The sequence below is a fragment of the Enhydra lutris genome, unplaced genomic scaffold (assembly GCF_002288905.1).
Source record: "Enhydra lutris kenyoni isolate GAN:26980312 unplaced genomic scaffold, ASM228890v2 scaffoldscaffold18, whole genome shotgun sequence".
Classification (NCBI taxonomy): domain Eukaryota; kingdom Metazoa; phylum Chordata; class Mammalia; order Carnivora; family Mustelidae; genus Enhydra; species Enhydra lutris.
In genome coordinates, this window is record NW_019154102.1 from 25313933 (window position 1) to 25337363 (window position 23431).

The window sequence follows — 23431 nt, forward strand, 5'->3', positions numbered from 1 at the left end:
TTATCCTATTATCCTAAGATAACACACATCTGAACAAAAGAAAGAAAAGAAAGGAAAAAAAGGAAAGCAAATATTTACCAATTCTTATTATTTCTTTTAAAGTTTTATTTAAGTAATCTCTACACCAAACGTGTGGCTCAAACTCACAACCCTGAGATCAAGAGTTGGATGCTCCACTCACTGAGCCACCAGGTGACCCTTCTATTTCTTATTAATAATAGAAAAAAAGATTCAGACAGTTAATCTAAAATGTTTGCCAAAAGGAAGAATGGCTAAAAAATTATGATTCACTGACTCTAGTAAATATTATGCAATTTAAAAAATTAGTTACTATGATGACTATGTATAGAAATAGGGGAAAATATTTATAACATGTCAAGCAAAAAACCCAGAAGTTAAAATTGTATGCATACTGTAGTTCCCAAAATACATGCAAGGCATCCCTGTGAACTCAAAGGGGTGCTGTGAAATATTTTAAATATACATTTTAAATATAAATATTTTAAATATTTTAGGGGAATACATATTCATCATTTGTTGGACTACTAGTTTTTCCTAGTTCACAGGTAGTGCTACAGTTCTCTGATAAAGTCTTATTAATGAAGGCAGGTTCTTGGTGGCTATAATAAAAAGGAAATAGTGATTGAAAATCAATTTGGAAAGGAGGTGAGAATGACAATGAAAGTCTGATTCCAAGGCTTGAAATGTCATGCAGCCCAATAGGTGCTGCCCATTAGTAAGTAATTATGATTATTTAAAAATGAAATTAACAGATTTTTTTCTTCACTTTATCTATGTTTTTTTCCGAAAGCCTACTAAGTTATTAGGACACAAATGTTATTGAATTCTTTGACTGTAACTACTTCATAAATGGAATTGTTTGCTACTTCTTTGGGCCTGGGGGAACCAGGATAAAGTTACTGACAATGAGGGTTCCTTGAGTGGGAAGTCTGGGACCTTCTAATATATACTATGACTGCAATTAAACAAATACTTAAAAAGGAATTATGCAAACTTGAGCAGTCGGAGTAAGAACTATGACAAGTTTTTTCTCAAAGCATTTTTTTCATGCTGTTTAGCTATACTGATTTTACTAAAAAGAGGAAGGGAGACCTACAGCTCTTATTTTTACATTATAAAAATAGCCCTCTAAACCATTTCTCTGGTCAGAGATTTCTAAATGTTGTTACAACCAAACGTTTACCTTTACTTAGCTTTTTAGTTTTAATAACATGGAGATTTTAACAATACTTCCTTACCTAAAAGAGCAAACAATCTTTCAAAACATTCTCATTAAACAGATTAAAAAATAAAACCTTGTATTTGAATATTAAATAATCTGTAAGTGCTTTGATTTAAATTGTAATTTTGAGGGGCACCTGGGTGGCTCAGTGGGTTAAAGCCTCTGCCTTCAGCTCAGGTCATGATCCCAGGGTCCTGGGATACAGCCCCGCATCAGGCTCTGCTCAGTGGGAAGCCTGCTTCCTCCCTTCCTCTCTGCCTGCCTCTTTGCCTACTTGTGATCTCTGTCTGTCAAATAAATAAATAAAATCTTAAAAAAAAAAAAAGGTGATTTTGAGCCTATAGCCACCTACTCATGCAGGTAACATTATCCTCCCATTTTAGTGATAAGAGAACATATTTAGAAAATGAAATAATTTGGGGTGCCCAGGTGCACAGTCATATGAATGCCCGACTATTGGTTACATCTTGGGTAGTGATCTCAGGGTTGGGAGATCAAGCCCCATGCCAGGCTCCATGATCAGCATGGAGTCTGCTTGAGATTCTCTCCCTCTCCATTTCCAACTACCTGAGTCTCTGCTCAGGCATGTGTGTGCTCTAAAATAAGTAAATCTTAAAAAAAAAAAAAGGACTAACTAATTTGTTCAAAGTTGCAAATATTTATTGAGCACTCATAATATTAGGTACAGAGGAATAAAACACTGAATAGTTAATAATTCTTGACCTCACGGAGCATATATTTTTAGTGGTACAGTAAGAACCCAATTCTAGGACTTTTGACCTCAAGAACAGTATTTTTTAATTAGTTTTGTTTTAAATCTATTTATTTGTTTAAACTTTACATTTACGTACCTACCATGTCACAGTTACTATAAAATTAAAGATAAAATATGGTCCCCTCAAATGGCCTATAAAATGTGGAAGGTGTTTATGATCTATGAGGAAAAGAACATAATATAAAAGGTATAGTAAGTTGAAGAGTGGCCTCACAGAAGATATGTCTATGTCCCAACCCCCAGAACCTGTGAATATGGCCTTATTTGGAAAAAGGGTCTTTGTAAAGGTTTTAATTAAGTGAAATATTGCAAGATGAGAAATCTTGTATTATCCAGCTGGGCCCTAAGTGCATTGAGAAGTTTTCTTACAAAATGAGAGTAGAGGCACAGAGAAGACCATATAAAGAAGGAGACAGAGAGAGGGGTTATGCAGTTGCAAAGCAAGGAACATCTGGGGTGACCAGATTTGGAAGGCAAGAAAAGATTCTCCCCTAGGCTTTCAAAGGGAGCACAGCCCTACTAATACCTTGCTTTTGGACTTCTAGCTTCCACAACTAGGAGAGAATATATGTTTCTTGTTTTAAGCCAACAGGTTTGTGATTAATTTGTTATAGCAGCAACAGAAAATGAACACAATTGGTATAAAAAATTATTACCTCTGTGATTTTAACGGCTTTCCTCATTTGCTGCTGTTCCCAAATATCTTGATTTTCATCTTCCTGACTTTCTTCACTTGTTTCTTCATTTCTGGGTGCTAGGAAAAAAATTCAAAAAAATTCAAGTCCATATTTTTCCATTCTAATAGCATCAGGTAACCTTTTTGGGAGGCTTATAACATGCTGGCTTAGTACCTTTATATGTGTTAACTTATTCTTCACAATAATTCTAGGAAGAAAGCACTATTATCACTCTTTTTTTTAATACTGAGGGAACTCCTATCAGGAGGTTAAATAACTTGTCTGAGGAATGTGCTGAAGCTGAGTCTTGAATCCTGGAATCAGTACTCATCACCAAACCATCCCACTGAAAGCACTACAGTTTCACATATGGGAAAAAAAAAAAAACTTGGGAAAAAGAAACATTTACTATTCCTTATCAGAGATTATAAATTCTACTTCAGAATCTGAATACTGAAAAATAATTTCTGGGTTATAAGGAAACCAAAAGTCTCATTCTGAAAAATCCCTATTTGAAATAACAAAAGTTTTGGTAAAACATACTGTTTATAAATGTGAAGTGTGAAAAAGTCCTTTGAGACCTAAGGATTATCGGTAGAGGAAATATTTTATTAGAGCAGGGAAGATTTTAATAAATGACAGTAAAATCCTTGTAGATGCTTCCATGTTAAAAAAATCTTTATAAAGGTGACAATGAAAGTTTTCAATATCAAAAATAAGACACTGTACAATTTTTCTTAATCTGCCAAAAAAGATCAAGTGGAGGTCAGATAACAGTAAACGTTATTACACATTATTTGATAAATATTTTAATAGACATGTCTTTCAGAGACTATTATGTCACTGGCCAAACTGGTATTAAATAAAAACCAACTTTTAGAGTAAATGAAACAAGATGGGATTGGGAGGGAGACAAACCATAAGTGACTCTTAATTTCACAAACAAACTGAGGGTTGATGGGGGGAGGGGGGTTGAGGGGGGTGGGGTTATGGACATTGAGGAGGGTATGTGCTATGGTGAGTGCTGTGAAGTATGTAAACCTGGCGATTCACAGACCTGTACCCCTGGGGATAAAAATACATTATAGGTTTATAAAAAATAAAGTAAAATAAAATAAAAAAAACAACTTCTAACACTTTTAAAGTAAACACTACATTATGTTTTTATGGAGATTTTAACATAGTATTATATTCAAGTGAAAAATCCCTTAATGTTAATACACTGTAAATAAATTAAGTATATACTTGTTTCTTCAGCCATTCTTTGTTTAAGGGTTTGAGACTTTGGAGTAAATGCTATTCTCTTCTCATGGTCATCAGGCTCACTCTCAGGATCGTCACCACTGTTTTTCTTCATCCCAGGGATGGCAGAGGTATGTTTTACATCCAAAGAAATATAGTCATTTTGGGCCCTGGCCAATTCACGTTTTCTGCGGGCTGCCTGAATAAAAGCTGCATCAGGGATATTTACTGAAAGGAACAAAGAAGAAGACAATGAAAACCAAACAGTAACAGAAATACATATTTCTCATATTTAAATAGAAAAAAAGGCAGTATTTAATTTTTTTCATATTCTGATACGAATGTAACTGCACAGCTCAAAAACTACATCAATAATGAAAGAAAATTACTTTTATAGAGATTAAAATAGAAAATTAGAAAATGAATCTAATCTAGAATTATCAGAAAATGTACTCATATCACTTCAATTTATCTCTTAGCTCCCTTATGCATCAGATGTTGCTTGCTTTTTGTTGAGGACTATTTCTATTTCTAGAAGCTCTGAGATTGTGAGGGTTGGGATGTGGAGAGAGTTGCGGATGGCTTAGTCAGTGAGAACTGTAGAGGTTAGGATGAAGGGGGACAGGCTAGTCTGACTCAAGAAGAGGGAGAGAATGACCCTCCCCTTAGGGCATCCAGGTATAGAGAGAGTGAGAAAGTGACTAAAACCAGCATACAGCTAAATCAATCTCCAAGGTCCTGTGGTGATTTCCACATGAATAAATGTAAAAAGTTAAAAAGTGTAAAGAAAATAATCAGGTTCATTTACCAGGTGAAAACTATTTAAGTGACATCTTTTAATACATCCTTGTTTTAGTTTTTCTTTATAGTGTATAAACCATATTAATGTGTACTCTTCTAATTCAAAACAATTTTCTTATACATGATCTAAGCTGAAATTTATCTTTATTTTCTGGAAAAAAATAGTTTCTTAAGCAAAATACTTGGTAAACAAAATGGTAAAGGAAATTTTCACTATTTCAAGCACTTCAAAATGATAATTAGGGATGTTAAGCTACCAAGGCCCAAGTAAAATGTTCTAAACTTTACCATAAACTGTTCCAAATTCTTTGAGAAATAAAAAGATGTCTTATGCCTGGAGATGTTGACATTGGTGCTAAGGCAAACAAGCCCTTGAATTATGAAACAGTAGCAGGTGATCACTAAAAACCAACGTATGTTCATTAAGAACAAGGAATATCAGGAGTGTCTAGGTGGCTCGACAGGCTAAACGTCCAACTCTTGGTTTTGGCTCAGGTCGTAATCTCAAGGTTGTGAGATCAAGCCTGCATTGGGTTCTGTGCTCAGTGCAGAGTCTGCTTAAGATTCTCTCATTTTCCCTCTCCCTGTCCCCTCTCGTGTGCGTTGTTTCCCGAATAAGTAAAACCTTAAAAAAAAAAAAAAAAAGAACAAGGAGTATCAAATCAAGTGACTTAGTTTTTATGGACCTAGTACAAATTTATAGATTAGTACAGGGAAATGATGCAGGTGAGATGTTTCTTCATCCTTCCAAAGAATTTAACAGTTGCATGTTTTCCTTGTGGATAACGTTAAAATGTGTGGGGAAAATCACATAGCGCACTGGATTCTTAACTAGTTGAATTATTTCTCCAAAAAAATATGCTGATTATGAAGCACCGTAGGGATCTGTTATGGGCTCTGTGGTTTGTCTTGCCTGGTTTAATGATCTTAATGTGATGTGAACAAAGCTAAAAAGACACGTCTTTAAAGCTGGGAGGGACAGCTACATATAACCTAAAGCAGAATTAAGACTCAAAACCTTCACAACAGGTTCCACTAGCATTTCTTGACGCTTCTTGCACACCAGAGTCACCTGGAAAGCTTGGTAATCTACTGGTACCAAAGCTCCCCATCCCAGAGATTCGGACGGTTGATCTGAGGTGGAGCTGAGCAGCACTATGTTTTTATAGCCTTCTAGGAACTTTTAATGTAAAATCAGGAGGAAGATACATGGAGGTTCAAATACTCAACTGTATGAACACGAAAGCAGAAATTCTGGAAGTGTAAGGGATTCATCTGCAAATGACTTGATGGGGTTTAATAAATCACAGGCAATGGACTCACTAGTAAAATACCAGTGCTACAAAAAGCTAATTCTCTCTCAAGCTACAATAAAGAAAAAAAAGTTCAAGAGAAGAGTTATTATTCTGTCCTATCTATATCCAACATTACCTTGTAGCAGATGCTGCCCAAACATGGAATGAATGAATGAAGTTAGCATACTGCTTTATAATAAAAACATGCAGATTTGTAAGTTAAATAATTTTCATATACATCATCTCATCTAAGCAGTACAGGTTACTGTCATGCCCCACGTGTAACATGCACTATCTACAACATCTCAAGGCAGATATTCCACTACTGGATCATTCTAATAGTTGCACTGTTTGAACAAAAAATAAATGCACTCCTTGATCCACAAACCAATCCCCAAACCTCTCATATTCCTTCATCTTTTCTTCTCCAGAAGAAAGAAAAACAGGACAAATTTTCAACTTTCACTACTTCTGAAATGAGCTCTGGGAAGGGACAATTCTTCACTGTGCTGAACTGTCCTGTACTCTGAGAAATTTATAATCTTTTATCTCCAGGCACTACATGCCAGCAACACCTCAGTCACAACAATAATTAAAAATAATTAAAATAATTAAAAACTATCCCACACATTGCCAAACACTGTCTTCTCTCCTTTGGCATGTAAAGCTGCCAACACTTTACAACTACTGGTTTATACTGTCTAATTCATCTTCTAAAGCAGCACTGTACAATACAGTGACCACTGGCCATATGTGACCATTTAAATTTAGCCAAATTCAAAATCCAGTTCCTTAGCTGCACTAGCCACACTTCAAGAGCTCTTCTTTATATGAAAATATAAAATTTTTATATCACTGCAGAAAGTTCTATTGGACAGCACCATATCTAGAGCCTAGACAAGGCATCATGCATCTACCAGGCTTCGATTCTTAATTTTGTTTTCATCACTAAGGACTTCTGTACCTTGTGAACTTGTATAAGAAAAAAATTATAAGAGCTACTAGTTCTTCTTATTTAATAAGTTAATAAAGCACTTTCACTATTTTATGAGTCTATTTTTTTTTTTTTTAAGATTTTATTTGAGAGAAAGAGAGATATTATGGGAAGTGGGGAAGGTTGGAGGGAGCAGCAGACTCTCTGCTGAGCAGGGAGCCTGATGTGGGACTTGATCCCAGAACCCCTGGATCATGACCTGAGCTGCAGGCAGACTACTGAGCCATCCAGGTGGCCTATTACAAGTCTCTAAAAATGTATTTTTAACAATTATATTTCAAGTTAATTTGTTTCTTTTAGAACGCTACATATTTTTCTCAAGACGCGTCTCAGACTTCAAGAGACTGACAAAAGTCCAAAGCACAAAACAAGTTACAAAACCTTTAGCTTAAATAATTGCCCAGAGAAAAACTTTCAGCTTTGTGGGCCATAAAGTATCTGTCACAACTTCTAAACTCTGTCACTGTAATGCAAAAGCAGCCGTGGACAATACATAATTGAATGAGAGTGGCTGTGTTTTAATAAGGATTTACTTGCAAAAGCATGTGATGGTTCACATTTGGCTCACAAGTGGTAATCTGCTAACCCCTGAATTGGACTGATCTTTCTAAAAATGGTCATGTCATTTGTTTGCAAAAAATTTTCAGTAGTTCTCCTAAACTCTATATTATCTGACTCCAATTTGTCTGTTTTTGTTGTTCTTCCTTCTTAAACTCCAACTAAATATTTGATCCCAATAAGTATTTTTAGTTCTCTGCATATGCTATGTTAACTTCCCTAGAGTTTAACATTTGCTATATCCTATACCCAAAACATCCTCAGTAACAAATTCTTACCATTCTTCAAATACTGGCATGAATCGCCCAGTACAGTACAGCACAGTGCTTAAGAACAGGTTCTAGACCAGACTACCTGAGTCTGAATCCTAGCTCTGGGTCTTAAAAAGTGTCTGACATTGCACATGTCATATAATGGAAAAAAAGCAGTCAATTTTGACACTTTGACAATCATTGGTAATGATTTACTTGCTCCATACTTCACTATAGCTGTGTTACCAATAATTAAGAATCACTGGCATAGAAAATACCGATATTAGAAATAAAGCTAATCACAATTACAAAATTTACCAACCTACTGATGAAAATTCTTCTTCCAGAGAGCTAGAGCTGTTGGATGATGAACTCTGATCATCCTTATTTTCTAAGGAATGAGCTGTTTCATCCTCTTCATCTGTTGAAAGATCAACTATTCTGGATTCTAATAGGACATTTTTTGAATAAAACAAGAAAGAGTCAAGACAGTGGAATTAGTAACTGAAATTCTACACAACACATAGCATTATACATGTATAGTGTTTTAATTTCTCTCCATGTATTTTAAGTATCTTTCTCCATTTCCCTTCTTTCTGAAACCTGTGGATGATCTAATAAATGCACAGATTGACCCTATTTATACAATCTACTTGCCTAATATTCTCTTAAAAGATGCAACGAGAAAAGGGAAGGGAATAGCAGAGAAAAAGGCATCAAAAAGTGAAGGAAAATTTAAAACAAAGAAGAAAAATAGAGGTAGTGAATAAGTTCAAAAAGAAAAAAAAACTGATGTACACTTAATAACTCTAGGCACACTTTAATCTGTTTAACAAGGTCTATTTCACACAATTACAGAATTTCACAATTCTATAAAGTAAATGCTATTGTTGATGAGGACATTAGGGATTAGAGAGGCTAAATAACATGCCCAGGGTCGCAAAGTTATCAAGTGGAGAAGCAGGGCTTTCAATTTAATTTCATTCAACTCTGAAATTTATGTTATATTTCAGCGGCTAGTGGTAATAGTACTGTAATGAGCACTGTGGTCTCCATTAAATCACGGATCTCTTTGTTTCCACTACTTGATTTGGGAAGGATGGTCTGTCCATACTCTATTAAGCAAAGATAACATTAGGTCATAACACCCATAAGGGTATTGTGAGAATTGAACAAACAAAATGTGAAAGAATTCATGGTATTACTGACAAGAAAGGACTGGTTAGTTTTTAATTATTTTGTATTTTTTAAGAACGACTTTAAAACTTAAGTTTACATAAATAGTACTTTTTATCTTAAAAATGTACCTTAATTAACATACCTATATAGAATTAAAAAAATCTGAAGATCAAAACTTAGAATACAAAGTAATATAACTACAGATTACATCTTTCTTTGCTACTATTTATGACAACTCCTACCTGTTCTCAAAGTGGATTAACATCAGAGCAGTGGTTCTCAAAATCATGGTCCACCAAGCCCTGGAAATCCCTAGACCCTTTCAGAGGGTGTGTGAGTTCAAAACTACTTTCATCACATATTATCATGTTATTTGCCCTTTTTACTCTGTTGCTATTTACATAATGCAGTAAAAGCAGTGACGGGTGTAACTGGTTTATTAGTATGAATCGAGGCCGTGACAGCAATCCGTACTGGCAGCCAATGTATTCCTCACCATGCAATGCCAGGAAAAACAAAACAAAACAAAACAAAACAAAACAAAAACAAAAAACAGTTGTATTTACCATCCTCAATGAAGCAATACAAAGTTATTAACTTTATTAAATTTTGACCTTGGAGTACACATCTTTTAAATATTCTGTGGGACAAAATGGAAGTGTGTATACAGCACTTCTGGGGCATACTGAAACACAATGGTTACCTCACTGAAAAGCATTTGTACTATCAGCTGCAAGTTGAACTAGCCACTGCCTTCAAGGAGCAACACTGTTTTACTTAAGAGAGCGACTGACAAACTCCAGTTATTCCTACATGTAGAAAGTAACAAATTTCCTAAAAAATGAGCAAAGGCATGCCTATCACTTCAAGAATTAGAGATTTCAAGTGAAAACTAGAGTTTTGGAAAAGTTACATCCTATACTGTGAAGTTAGTATCTTTCCATCACTAAACCACTGATCATTATCAGAAGTAACACAGTAACATTAACAAAATTTTGTTGGGATATTATGTAACAAAATGTACCAACATTTGCAAATTCAGTGAACCAATACTTTCCAACAGTCAATGCATGATGTTACCAATCATGCATGAATAAAAGATTCCATTGAAAGTGCAAAACAGACCAATGGATTTTAATGTAATGGAGTATAAAAAAACTGACAGATACGGTTTCAGCTGCCATTGCAAACTACCTTTAAGAAGCAAGCTACTATTTGTTGATCCTTTTTTGTCATACCAAAGCAGAACACCCTCAATGATCTAAAAAGGCTATTAGGTATTCCCATTACACCAAATACCTGGGTTTTTTTTTCATATTTCAAATGAAACAATGCATCACAAAAGACTGAATGTGGAAGCGGCTTTGAAAAGTTGGCTGTCTTCCACGAAATCAGACATTTAAGATTTGCAAATTGAAAACAATGTCACTCTATTTTCTGGAAAAGTTGTTTTGTTTTCTTCCTACAAAATGTTATTTATCCTTACATGTAATGGTTTAATTTAGGAAAAAAATGAATAAAAATTTATCTTAAATTCTAACATGGTAAATATCAATAAATATAATACACAGAAACAAAAGCTGTTTGGGATACCTTTATAAAGGGGATACTAAGACCAAAAAATTTTGAGAACCACTGTTTTAGAATGTAAGCAAAAAGGAACTCCTGGGGGCACCTGGGTGGCTCAGTCAGTTAAGCAGCTGCCTTAGGCTCAGGTCATGATCTCAGGGTCCTGGGAGAGTCCCCATGGGGCTCCCTGCTGGTGTGGGGGCTCCTTCTCCCTCTGCCTTCCCTCTCCCCAACTTGTGCTAATAAAATCTTGAAAAAAAAAAAAAAAAGCTGGGTGGGGGCAACTCCTGGACTCTGTTCTCCCTATTAAAGTTTGAACAGGTGACTTTCAGAGTAGGAAAGTACAAAAAGCTTTAGACAAACAGAAGGTCATAATTAAGAAATCACCAAAATCACTTGTACTAAAAATAGTGGAAGATAATTTTTTTAACCTCAATACTACACCGAAAACTGCATTTTTCTTAAGCTCCAATTCAAACTAAAACACATTTTATGTAAACAACCTTATGCTGCTTAAATTCTGTATTTAAAAACGAAGGGGTACTTCAATACTATTACATTGTACTTAACGCCATTATTGGTACAGTCTACAGGGTCGTCAACCCATTATGCTACTTTGGGACAAACAGCGTTATTCTAATCTCCGTTCTTGCAAATAACTGATGAAAAACAAAACAAATGAAAACGTCCCAAGTGTCTGTCACCTAGATTCGTCTAATGTACTGTTCTGATTGTTTGGGGATGTTTCCAAAAACTTTCCCCTATCTGAAAGTATTAGGGATTTTTTTTTAAACCTCCGGGACAACTTAGGTTCTTCACAACAGCAAGTACTGCTCTAAAGCTACAACTGGTCGGAGTTCTCCTGATGATGCAAACACAGACGAGCCACACATCGTACAGGATTCTTTCTGGTCTCCCATTCGAACCCCCCACCCCGAACATGGGCTTGCGAGCAGCGGGCGAGTGCTCGAAGGCGGGCTGTCTTGCTCATGGTCGCCGCGACTGCTCGCGGTCAGCAGCGGGACACAGGAACCTCCGGGGAATCCCGGGGGCCTCTCCCCGCCCTCCTATCCCGCGTCACCTCCGGCTCCCCACGCCCTGCCTCACCTGGGACGCTCAAGCCGCCTTCAGTGCGCGTAGCCGCTCCCGCCGAGCGTCGGGAACTTGCCCACACCCGGCCCCGACCCCGGCCCCGGCCCCGGCCCCGAACACGCCGGGCCGTCGCCTCTACGCGTCCCCCTCCAGAGGGCGGCCCTTCCTCCGTAAGGCCCTGGGCCGTCTGCTCTTCCGGGGCCCCAGGTTCGGAAGACTGCTCTTCCGCGCCGTCGCTGTCACTAGAGTGGGCCCGGCGCTGCCGGAAGGTCCTCTTCGGCCTATGAGCCATGGCCGAGGTCCGGGTGCTACGCGCACACTCTCTCCCAGCCCACGCCTGCTCGGTCTATGGCGTCCACGCCGGCGCGCGCTCCCGCTTGTACCGTGAGGCGGCGGTATGCTTTCCGCGCGCCGTCCGCTCCCTCTTCGCCCTGCGCATGCGTGCTCTGTCCTTTTCGATCTGGTCTATGGAGCTCGGTTTCAGGAGCGGGGCCTGGAGATGCAAAGCGTTCTCTTTCCGAGGCCAGGTGGTGCTGGTGGCGGCGATTCGTTGTGGAAAGAGTCCGGCAGGCTGCTGGAGCTGAGTGCCGCGGAGAGAGCAAAATTTTCTCCAACCAAGAATTAAAACAAAAAATCAGAAGAGGGTGTGTGTTTGGAGAGATTGCTTCTGAAAGCTAAACAGTAAAATCTACACATAAATGACAGATGCACAAGTAAGCAAAAATCAAATGATTGCTCTCAGGCAAGTTTTCAACAGAGCCTGGTTAAATACCTTGGCCCAGGGGCACCTGGGTGACTCAGCCGTTAAGCAGCTGCCTTTGGCTCAGGTCATAATCCCAGTATCCTGGGATCAAGCTCCGCATCGGGCTCCCTGTAGGTGGGAAGCCTGCTTCTCCCTCTCCCACTCCCCCTGCTTGTGTTCCCTCTCTGTTGCGTCTCTCTCTGTCAAATAAATAAATAAAATCTTAAAAAAGAAAAGAAAAACATTTATAAAAAAATGCTTTGGCCCAGCAGGAAAAAAATGTGTATCCGAGAAAAGGGGGGTTTGTTTAGAAAGTCGAGCGGTGGTAAAGGACTGCAAAAACCTTGGGAAACTTGGACTGGATCCGTTAAGCACTGTTGAGAGAGAGGAAGCCTTCACCATGGACTCAGTTCTTGGTCTTCTTGGTAAAGCCCATTCTTACTTGGATGCCTCTGACCATATCCATCTGAAGCAAATAACCGTTCAGTTCATTTAAATTCTCTTGCTGAGTTTGGCCCCATGCTCCACAAAGTTTCAGTTCGTGCTTTAAAGTTCAGGGAGACTTTCCAAGAGGTTCATAGAAAGGATTATTTTAAGAGATCAGTTTCCAGATGCTCACCTCCCTCTGTATGTAGCTGCCTGAGAACCCCTTCATTCATGCAGCGCTCTGCCAATGTAGTTTTCTCTCCCCTTCTTACAAAGAAGAGACATAATTCTCTGTTCTTCCTGAATGCACTACAGTACCTACACCCATGTGTAAAAACTCCTGCACCATCTAAAAGTTTATTGTCAGGATGAGAATAAATACCTCTAAACTCAACAGTTCTGCTGGAAATCAGACAGTTTTCAATGTCTTGCTTTCTGTAAAAATGGGAGGACCAACTCCAGCTTTCAGTTGGCCACTCAAAATAAGTTTTGAGTATGAATCACTGATTTTTGCATAGAGTTCGGAGTTTTAAGAATTGAACTAAGAATAGGGGTAAATATATCCCTTCTTATGTGGAAAGTTTCCTCAGTGCCTATATAATATAAAAGTATAATAATGCGATTAACAATGACATTATACTATTTTGGCAACAAGTAATAGTGGTCTGTGGGTGCATGAACTAATGTGTGTGGGAAGACTGTCATAATGAGATGCATTCCCAACAAAAATGTTTTTTTTTTGTCAGAAAAGTTGAGATTTATTTTGTTGTATTTATGTTGTGTTGATCAAGTGTGTTGAAGCCCACCCCCCCAAACGCTACTAGGAGGACACGAAGTCAAAGTTCATTTAGTTTGTCTCAACAAAGGAACACAGACCAAAAAAACTATGGTGTTTCTTAGTAAGAGAGAGTTGAGTGGAGATTATTACAGGATTTGGGTTTGTGCTAGATTTTTTTTTCTTTTCAAGTTAACATATAGTATGATTACTATATCATAGTTAACATATAGTTAACATATAGTATGTTATAGTTAACATATAGTTAACTATATGTTAACTTATAGTATGGTTAACATATAGTATGTTAACATATAGTTAGCATATAGTTAACAAACAGTATGACATTAGTTTCAGGTGTAGAATTTAGTGATTCAATAATTTTATAAGATAGTGGATCTCGCCACAAGTGCCCTCCTTAATCCCCATCACCTATTTCACCCACCTGCCTATACACTTCCCCTCTGGTAACCATCAATTTGTTCTCTATAGTTAAGAGTCTGTTTCTTGGGTGCCTGGGTGGCTCAGTTGGTTAAGAGTCTGCCTTTGGCTCAGGTCATGATCCCATGTCCTGGGATCTAGCCCCGAATAGGACCCCAGCCCCACATAGAGCTCCTTGCTCAGTGGATAGGCTGCCTCTCCCTTTCCTGCTTCTCCAGCCTATGCACGTGCGCTCTCTCTGTCAAATAAATGAATAAAATCTTAAAAAAAAAAAGGAGTCTGTTTCTTGATTTGTCTCCTTTTTGTACCCCCTATGTTTGTTTGTTTTGTTTCTTAAATTCCACTTATGACTGAAATCATATCGTATTTGTCTTTCTCTGACTGACCTACTTTGCTTTGTGCTAGGAGATTTTTAAGGAGAGCTAAGGGAAGCAGGGTCAGATTTGGATTGCATAATGTCAAGTTGGGACCATTTGGCAGTTGGGTACTTTTTGTAAATTTGTTCAAGAAGAGGAAAGAACAGAAGGAGACTCTAGGGTCGGAGTGTCATTAATAAGAAATGGACAGTCACTCAGAAGTAATTCTTGCGGTTGCAGTGTGGCCTTGATTTCCAGCTGAGTCGGTTTTTACTTTCTCATTATTAAAATTATGAAGACAACTCAATCCAAGATAAAAAAATTAGAGCTTTGTAATCACAAGAATATATATATCCATATGTAATATATATCCATATAGAATATATATCTACATAGAATATAAAGAATATATATATAAAATACACACACATACATATATAATATATACACACCATACCTACTTTTATAGGGAAGTATACATTGATCAATAAAAGACTTTCAAACATAAACTATATTTCATTAGATGAAATGTTGTAGGTGATAAAAATATAACTTGGAAGAGAAAAAGCAATGATATAAAAGGTTTGTGAATTTTTCAAATGGATGATAAGTATTAAATAAGTTTGGTATTTAGATTACATTAGATACATTTAAATGAATGACACAACACATCTATTTTTTTAAATTTAAATTCAATTAGACAACATATAGTACATCATTAGTCTCAGATATAGTGTTCAACAATTTCTCAGCTACATGTAACACCCAGTACTCATCACATCATTGTGCCCTCCTTAATGCTCATCACCCAGGCATCCCATCCCCCCCACCCACCTCAGCTCCAGAAACCCTCAGTTTTTTTCCTATAGTTAAGAGTTAAAGAGTTAAAGAGGGAGTTTTTCTCCCTCTTTAATGACTTCCCATTCAATTTTTCCTCCCTTCCTCTATGGATCCTCTGTGCTGTTTCCTGTATTTCACATATGAGTGAAACCATATGATAATTGTTTTTCTCTTATTTTCTCTTATTTCTCTTATTTCACTCAGCATAATACCCTACAGTTCCTTCCACATTCATGCAAATGGTAAATATTCATCCTTTCTGATGGGTGAATAATATTCCATTGTGTGTGTATATATATATATACACACACCACATCTTCTTTATCCATTCATCATTTTGGCTCTTTCCACAGTTGGCGATTATGGACACTGCTGCTATGAACATTGGGGTGCAGGTACCCCTTTGGGCCACTGCATCTGTATCTTTGGGGTAAATACCCAGTAGTGCAATTGCTAGGTCTAGGATAGCTCTATTTTCAACTTTCTGGGGAACCTCCATACTATTTTCCAGAGAGGCCGTACCAGCTTGCATTCCCACCAGCAAGAACACATCTATTTAATTTATTTATTCATTTTTTTAAAAAAGATTTTATTTATTTACTTGACAGACAGAGATCACAAGTAGGCAGAGAAGCAGGCAGAGAGAGAGGGGGAAGCAGGCTCCCCGCTGAGCAGAGAGCCCGATGCAGGACTCGATCCCAGGACCCTGGGATTATGACCAGAGCTGAAGGCAGAGGCTTAACCCACTCGGCCACCCAGGCGCCCCAAGAACACATCTATTTAAAAAGTGCTGGGGCACCTGGGTGGTTCAGCTAGTTGAGCATCCAACTCCTGATTTTGGCTCAGGTCATGATCTCAGGGTTGTGAGATCGAGTCTGTGTTGGGCTCTGTGCCTAGTGGGGAGGTGTGCTTCAGATTCTTTCTCTCTCTCTCACTCCTTGCACCAAACCTCCCCTAGGGCTCTCACTCTCTCAAATAAAAAGATAAATAAATATTTTAGAAGTGCCAATATGTATAATACACCAGAAATTACATCCTTGGCAACTGCCAAAATTTATGATGAGAACTCATAAATGTATACTTGAAAGTGTTCTGAGATAATGGATTTTTAAAACTTCTGAAGGCATATACAAGCAAAAAAGTGTGAAGCTCACCATCACAGATGACTATACCACCTTTAGCTTCTTTCTACTGATTGTGGAAACCCCAGTTGCTAAAAAACAAAACAAAACAAAACAAAACCCAAAACAAAACAGAAAAAAACCCACTTCTTGCCTGGGAAGCCTCATAAGGATTATAATTTTAAAAAATTGATTGAGGGGCGCCTGGGTGGCTCAGTGGGTTAAAGCCTCTGCCTTCGGCTCAGGTCATGATCCTAGGGTCCTGGGATTGAGCCCCACATCGGGCTCTCTGTTCAGCAGGAAGCCTGCTTCCTCCTCTCTCTCTGTCTGCCTCTCTGCCTACTTGTGATCTGTCTGTCAAATAGATAAAATCTTTAAAAATCAATCAATAATTGATTGAAGGGTAGAGCCATAGCTAAAATAGACATTGCTGTGCATTTTAAGGGATGCACCTACCAATAAGCCAACTCTCCTCTAGAAATCTACCCTTTATCCCAAATCAGGTTTCTATAGCTATGTCCACCTCCTGGGACAAGGGTAGCAGGATCAGAAAGACACCCAATCATGGTAGACCAAGTAGACTCTTTCTCTACGATATTAGCTTTGGGAATGAGCCCCATTTCCTTCTCTGTGTGTGGCATGAACCGCAGCCTGGGAATGTCTGAGCTGTGAGACAGCTCTTCCAGTGGTGAGCTGAGGTCAGCTCCTGTGTCTGCTGGACAGGTGGTTGCAAAATGTTCAGGCAGTGTGCGAGCCCATTGTTAGACATAGTCATCATTAAAAATGGAATTAAAGAAATGCAATCAAATGAAGTATGTAAAAATAAGAGTAGTAAGTACTCAAAACTCACCACCTCCCAATTCCTACAACCTTTCTCTGCTATCTCTGCTGTTGAGGTTATTTATGTCCATGGTATCTGTCGAGTGGAAATACTGTGTACTCTCGTGCTCCTACGTATCCATTACCAGCTCTGTCAGGGACGCCATGTTGGTAGCTTGAAATCAGCCATGGTGGGAGTATTCATACCACAGAAACATACAGATCTCAGAGATCAGGACTTTCCTTCCAGAAAGCCAATTTTCAATCACTTACCACTGTACTGCTGACTACATTCCACCCAAGGGACAAGGAATAGGGAGAATTTCCCTGACTGATGTGGTTCCTTTCCTTGGCTCATCTCGATGTACTTTCCAGAACACACTTAGGAAATGCTATAATGAAGTATTATCAGTTATTCATAATTTATTAATGACTTCTAAAAAGAGCTTTTAAAAAAATCTAGATAAAATTAGGGCACTGTCTGAAACACTTTTTATTAGGGTAGTGGCAAATAATTGGAAATGGAGATATTTGTATTATCTAAAAGAAGAGCTTCCCAGCACAAGGGCCAAGCATTCCTTATAGCTAGAAAGAACTCCAGAGCTTGATGGTGGAGCATGGGGTGTCAGTGACTATCTCTTTTGGCCCAGTGCTTTTTGGCATACCAGCTATCCATGTGGAATTCCCAAGTCCTGCGTGAGTGCTGTTCTATTCTCCTTAAGCAGAGGAAGATCACACTATGCTACAAAGCAGTTAATGGAAAACCAGTAAGTAGACTATAACTTTATTTATTTATTTTTTAAAGATTTTATTTATTTATTTGAGAAAGAGAGAAAGAGTGCGAGAGAAAGTTAGAGAGCACGGGAGGCGGGGGCGGGGGGCGGGGCGGAGCAGAGGGAGAGGGAGCACTCCCCCACTGAGCAGGGAGCCTGACACTCAGGGCTCTCTATTCCAGGACCTTGGGATCATGACCTGAGCTGAAGGCAGATGCTTAAGGGACTGAGTCACCCAGGTGCCCCTTGACTATGACTTTAAAATGGTGAAGAGAATGAGGTAAGATGATCATGATTGTGATTAGAAGGAAAGTCAGTGTTCTTTTATGCAGTAGATAAAGAAAGATGATCATGCATTATACAGTTCAACTAGTATTTATTATGCAATGACTAGTCCAAGCACCATGCTAGGCCCTAGGCCAGTGCTCTTCAAATCCAGTGTTCTTCAAATAATCTAGGAATGGTGTGGTAATATAGACATTGATTAATCAGATCTGTAGTGAAACCCGAGTCTTCATTTTTAGCAAGTTCCTAGGAGAAGCCAAAGCTGATTGTCTGAGGACCACACTCTAAGTAGCAAGGTCCTATGGCAGATATGAAGAAAAATTAATTACCCTTAAGATATTAAAAAATATTTTAATAATAATTGATGAATTTCATATCAAATTGTAACAGATGTACCTGTTCGTACTGTTGGGTCCCCCCAAAATTGGGTTCCCCAATAATGGGTCCGTGATTAAAGGAGCGCGACTGATACAAAGTGAAGGTCAAGCAAAGCTTTATTTCGTACCAAGCATCAGGAATCAAACTGGCCGTCAAACAGACTGGGCGGGGCTGCCCTTTACAGAGGATGACCCCTCCCTGCTTTCCAGACTAACTTTTATAGAGCAAAGGCCATGTGGTTGGGTCTGGCCATGCGTAGGTGGCCAATGAGATTATAACACACACAGGAAACTCCACAGTGATGCTAGGTGACCAATTGAATTACAATTTACCCTAGTAGACATTTGAATCAGCCTATCACCTAGTTCAGAATTGGCACCCAAAAGGTGCCCAAAGGGCGGGGCCCATACTCCTTGGTAGCTAGGAGACAGTATGCGCCCCCACTGATTGAATACCTCCACCTGGCCTGATCCACCCTTGTATTTGGACTTTGTTACCTGGGACTGGTTTCCCGGACTTGCTTTTAAATAAGTTCCCCTGGGGGGTGGGGGGCAAGGTCAATTTAAGTTTTACAGCAAAATGGCAGTTCAATCGGGGTGGGGCTGCTCTGGCTGAATAGGTCCTTACAGTACCTCTGTACCTGTAACAAGTACAAATGGCAAATGCCATTATGTACCTCAAAATTCGTAAACTAAATAATCTTCAAAGAGGAAAACTACTAAGAATCTATTCATACTGAATGAGTTAATCTACCGGTAGTAGTCAGTCACCATAAGGATGGGTGTCTACACTTTCTCAAGAAGGATTCTCCACCTGTCTCCAAAATTGCTCTAAGCATTTGTCTTAGTTTGAAAGGGGGTCAGCAGGACAGAATTCACTCCCAGTGATGCTTACAAAGGAAGCAGTTTATTTAAGAATGACCTAAGTATAATGCTGGTGTTCCAGAAGGCTGCCCTTTCCCTTCAAAAACCATCAACTCAAAAAACAAAACAAAGCAAAACAAAAAAACAACAAAAAACAAAAAACAAAAAAAGCCACCAACTCAAAGACCATGTCTAGTCAAAATGTTAAAACAGTAGGCAGACTTCACTTTTTCAGCTGGGTTCTGAGCCATCAGCTGATATGAAGTAGTTGTTTACTTCCTCATTTTAAATTCTACTCCTGTGCCAGACAGGACCCTTCTCTTTCTCCTGATATCTCTGTACCTAGCTAGTATAGTGTCTAATGCACCGTATACATTGAATTAACAGTGAATTCCATGAACTAAATGTGTGGATGAGGCAATTCTGAAACGCCTCTCTTCAATCATGATAATGAAACCTGGAAACAAATCCCTTTAACTTGTTGGACACAAGTTATCAGATGGAAAGAAAAACTCAGCTATTTAAAACATAAACCAAATTCATGTCCCAAGGGAGAGAAGTGAGATAGGTTATTTTTTTCTGACTATTGTGTGAATGGGAGAAGATAAAATAGGACTCATTTAACAAAGAGGGAGGAATCCTGAATTTCCTTCTCTGATCTTAGGGGAAGCAGAGTACAGGCTCTTAGGGTAATGTTGCTAGATTTAGAAAAATTATAGGATGCCTAGTAAAATTTGAATTTCAGATACACAAGGAACTGGTTTTTTTTTTAGTATAAGTATGTTACATCCAATATTTGGGATGCATTCGAATACGACGTATTGGAACTCTAGTCTAGGGTAAAGAAAGGTGTGAAAGTTTTCGAAAAGTGGAGTAAGGTTTTGCAACCTATGGGTGGCAGTGGTTTTGAAATCTGAGGAGAAATGACATTCAGTGTGAAGTCCCCAGTGGTGGGGGTGAGAGGACTGTGGGACAAGGGACTTTGAAGATGCTGTTTCTCCCCAAACCTTCAGTGAAACTTTGCTCCACCAAGTCTTGAGCTAACACTGCTGTTGGGAATGAAGGACTCGACAGTTGAGGTCACAGTGGGGCAGCCCCTTTGAGATGAGGAAGGGATGGTGGCTCTTTAATTTCTCAGGTGAGAGTGTCAGAGAAGATGTAGGGGGTGACAGGGGAAGAAGCAGACCGCTGAGCATATGGCTTTGGTGTGGCTGTGAGAAAGACCCCTTCCCCAAAGGTACCCAAGAAGGCACAACTTTAAAGGGAAAGATGGTCGACAGGTTTACCCATGTTGATAGGAAAAGAGAAGTGAGACAGCAAGAACTCTATTTCTCCAAACAGTCTTTCTGGGTACCTATACTCATTACTGCCTTATATTATTTTCTTTTTTCCATGAATACTAGGACTTTTTCCCCTAAGAAGGCAAGAATAATGTCATATCTCTTTCTGATCCACACCCCACTTACAATAATAGCTTATTAAATTCATTGAATGATTATTAGGAGGCTTTGTATTATTTACCTATTACATAATTAAAAAGTGAAGTTAATAACTGGCAAAATTACCAGCTTCTGGAAATCAATGTCATGTTTACTCAGACTCTCCCCAGAAGTGAAATGGCATTTTATTCAGCTTCTCTTGCCCTTGATCAGTGGGTTCTGAGCTCCCTCTAGTGAGACATGAGTTACTGATTCATGTCAGTAGAAGAATTGTGTCAAATATCCTTTGGAAATTGCCTCCTTCTTATTATAGAACTATTTTTTCATTCATTCTTGTTACAAGTGATGGATATATTCATTTTTAAGCCAACCTATGTCAAAATTTCTCAGCTGACAAAATTTTGTAAAGTCATGTTTATAAGTAAAGTATCACTCTTTCCGTTGAGTGAGTTCCCTTTTCCTTTAAAAAAAAAAAGTTATTATGGAAATGCGTCCATAAAATATGTACCTAATTGTACTTTCATTTTTTGGTGTCTATTTTTTTTTAGTACTTATTATGATGGGAACCTTGTTCTGGGACCAGAGGGTTGCAACATACATGGGGTCCTGCTCCCAAATGTCAAGTGTTATTAGCCAAATTAGCTCTACAGGTTGGCTTACTGGAAATGCCTTTTTTTTTTTTTTTTTTTAAGGGCAAAGGAGTCAAGAATATGTAATGGGGAAAGGACAGGCTTTTCAATAAATCATGTTGGGAAAACTGGACAGCTACTTGGAAAAAAAAGACCACTTTCTTATACCATACATAAAAATAAACTCAGGATGAATTAAAGACCTACATGTGAGACCTAAAACCATAAAACTCCTAAAAGAAAACATAGGCAGTAATCTCTTAGACATTGGCCTTAGCAACATATTTAGGGATGTGTTTCCTCAGGCAAGGGAAACAAAAGCAAAAATAAACTGTTGGGATTACATTGAAATAAAAAGCTTTTACACAGTGAAGGAAACCATCAACAAAACAAAAAGGCAACCCAGTGAATGGGAGAAGATTTCTGCCAATGGTACGTTTGATAAGGTGTTAATACCCAAAATATGTAAAGAACTTATACAACGTAACACTAAAATACTTGAAAGAATCCAATTAAAAATAGGCAGAGGACCTGAATAGACATTTTCCCAAAGAAGACATACAAATGGTCAAAAAACACATGAAAAGATACTCAACATCACTCATTATCTTGCAAGTGTAAATCAAAGTCACAATGAGATATTACCTCACACCAGTCAGAAAGACTAGTATCAAAATGACAAGAAAGAAGGTGCTGGCAAGGTTGTGGAGAAAAAGGAAGCTTCATGCACTGTTGGTGGGAATGTAAATTGGTGTAACCACTGTGGACCATGGTATGGAGTTTCTTAAAAAAATTAAAACTGGTTATGCCATATTATCCAGTAAGTTCACTGGTGGATATTTAGGTGGTTTCCAAATCTTAGCTATTATGAACATGGAGCACGTGCATTTCTTTGAGATCCTGATTTCAGTTCTTTTGGATGAATAACCAGAAGTGGGATTGCCGGATCACATGGTAATTTTATTTTTAATTTTTTTGAGGAACCGTCATACTATTTTCCATACTCACTCTCCCATTCCACATTCCTACCAGCAATATGTAAGAGTTCCAATTTCTCCACAATTTTGCCAACGCTTTTTTTTTTTAAAGACTTTACTTATTTATTTGAGAGAGTGTGTGTGTGTGTGTGTGTGTGTGAGAGAGAGAGAGAGAGAGAGAGTGAGCGCACAAGCCAGGGGGAGAGGGAGAAGCAGTCTCCCAGCTGAGCAGGGAGCCTGATGTGGGGCCCAATCCCAGGACCCTGGGATCATGACCTGAGCTGAAGGCAAATGCTTAACTAAATGAGCCACGCAGGCTTCCTTGTTTTTTGTTTTTAAATACTAGTTGTACTAACCAGTGTGTAGTAATATCTCAATGTAGTTTTGATTTGGATTTCCCTGATGATTAGTGACATTGAACATCTTTCACACACCTGTTGACACCTTTGGAGAAGTATATTCAAAACCTTTGCCCATTAAATTAAATTAATTAACTTATTTTTAGAAAAGATTTATTTATTTATTTATTTGAGAGTGAGAAAAAGAGAGAGAGACAGAGAAGAGGAGTGGAGGGAAAGAGAGAGAATCTCAAGCAGACTCCCTGCTGAGCATGGGGCCCACACAGGGCTCGATCTCACAACCCTGAGTTCATGACCTGAGCCAAAATCAAGAGTTTTGGATGCTTACCTGGCTGAGCTACCCAGCTGCCCCAAGACCTTTGCCCATTTAAAAACTGGATTATTTGTTTGCAATTGAGTTGTAGGAGTATGTTGTGTGTTTTTCGTATTGATCCTTTATCAGATATGCAGTTTGCAAATATTTTTCTCCTTTTCCATAAGTGATCTTTTCTTTTTGTTGAGTGTTTCCTTTGCTGTGCAGAAACTTTTTAGT

General features: G+C 38.4%; 1 protein-coding gene across 4 annotated transcripts in view; it reads right to left on the reverse strand.

Moving 5' to 3' along the window:
* LOC111148078 (GC-rich sequence DNA-binding factor 2) overlaps positions 1 to 11968 on the reverse strand; it is a 45019-nt gene extending 33051 nt beyond the window's left edge. The window contains exons 1-4 of one of the 4 annotated variants that reach the window (XM_022504470.1): positions 11701 to 11968; positions 8159 to 8284; positions 3941 to 4165; positions 2675 to 2772 (exon numbers count right to left, since the gene is read on the reverse strand). In XM_022504470.1, coding sequence (XP_022360178.1) covers positions 2675 to 2772; positions 3941 to 4165; positions 8159 to 8284; positions 11701 to 11968 — 717 coding nt within the window. Of the gene's footprint in view, positions 1 to 2674; positions 2773 to 3940; positions 4166 to 8158; positions 8285 to 11691 lie in introns of those variants that run through there. The other 3 variants (XM_022504471.1, XM_022504469.1, XM_022504472.1) reach the window with 3 other exon arrangements.
* Positions 11969 to 23431: the final 11463 nt, after the last annotated feature.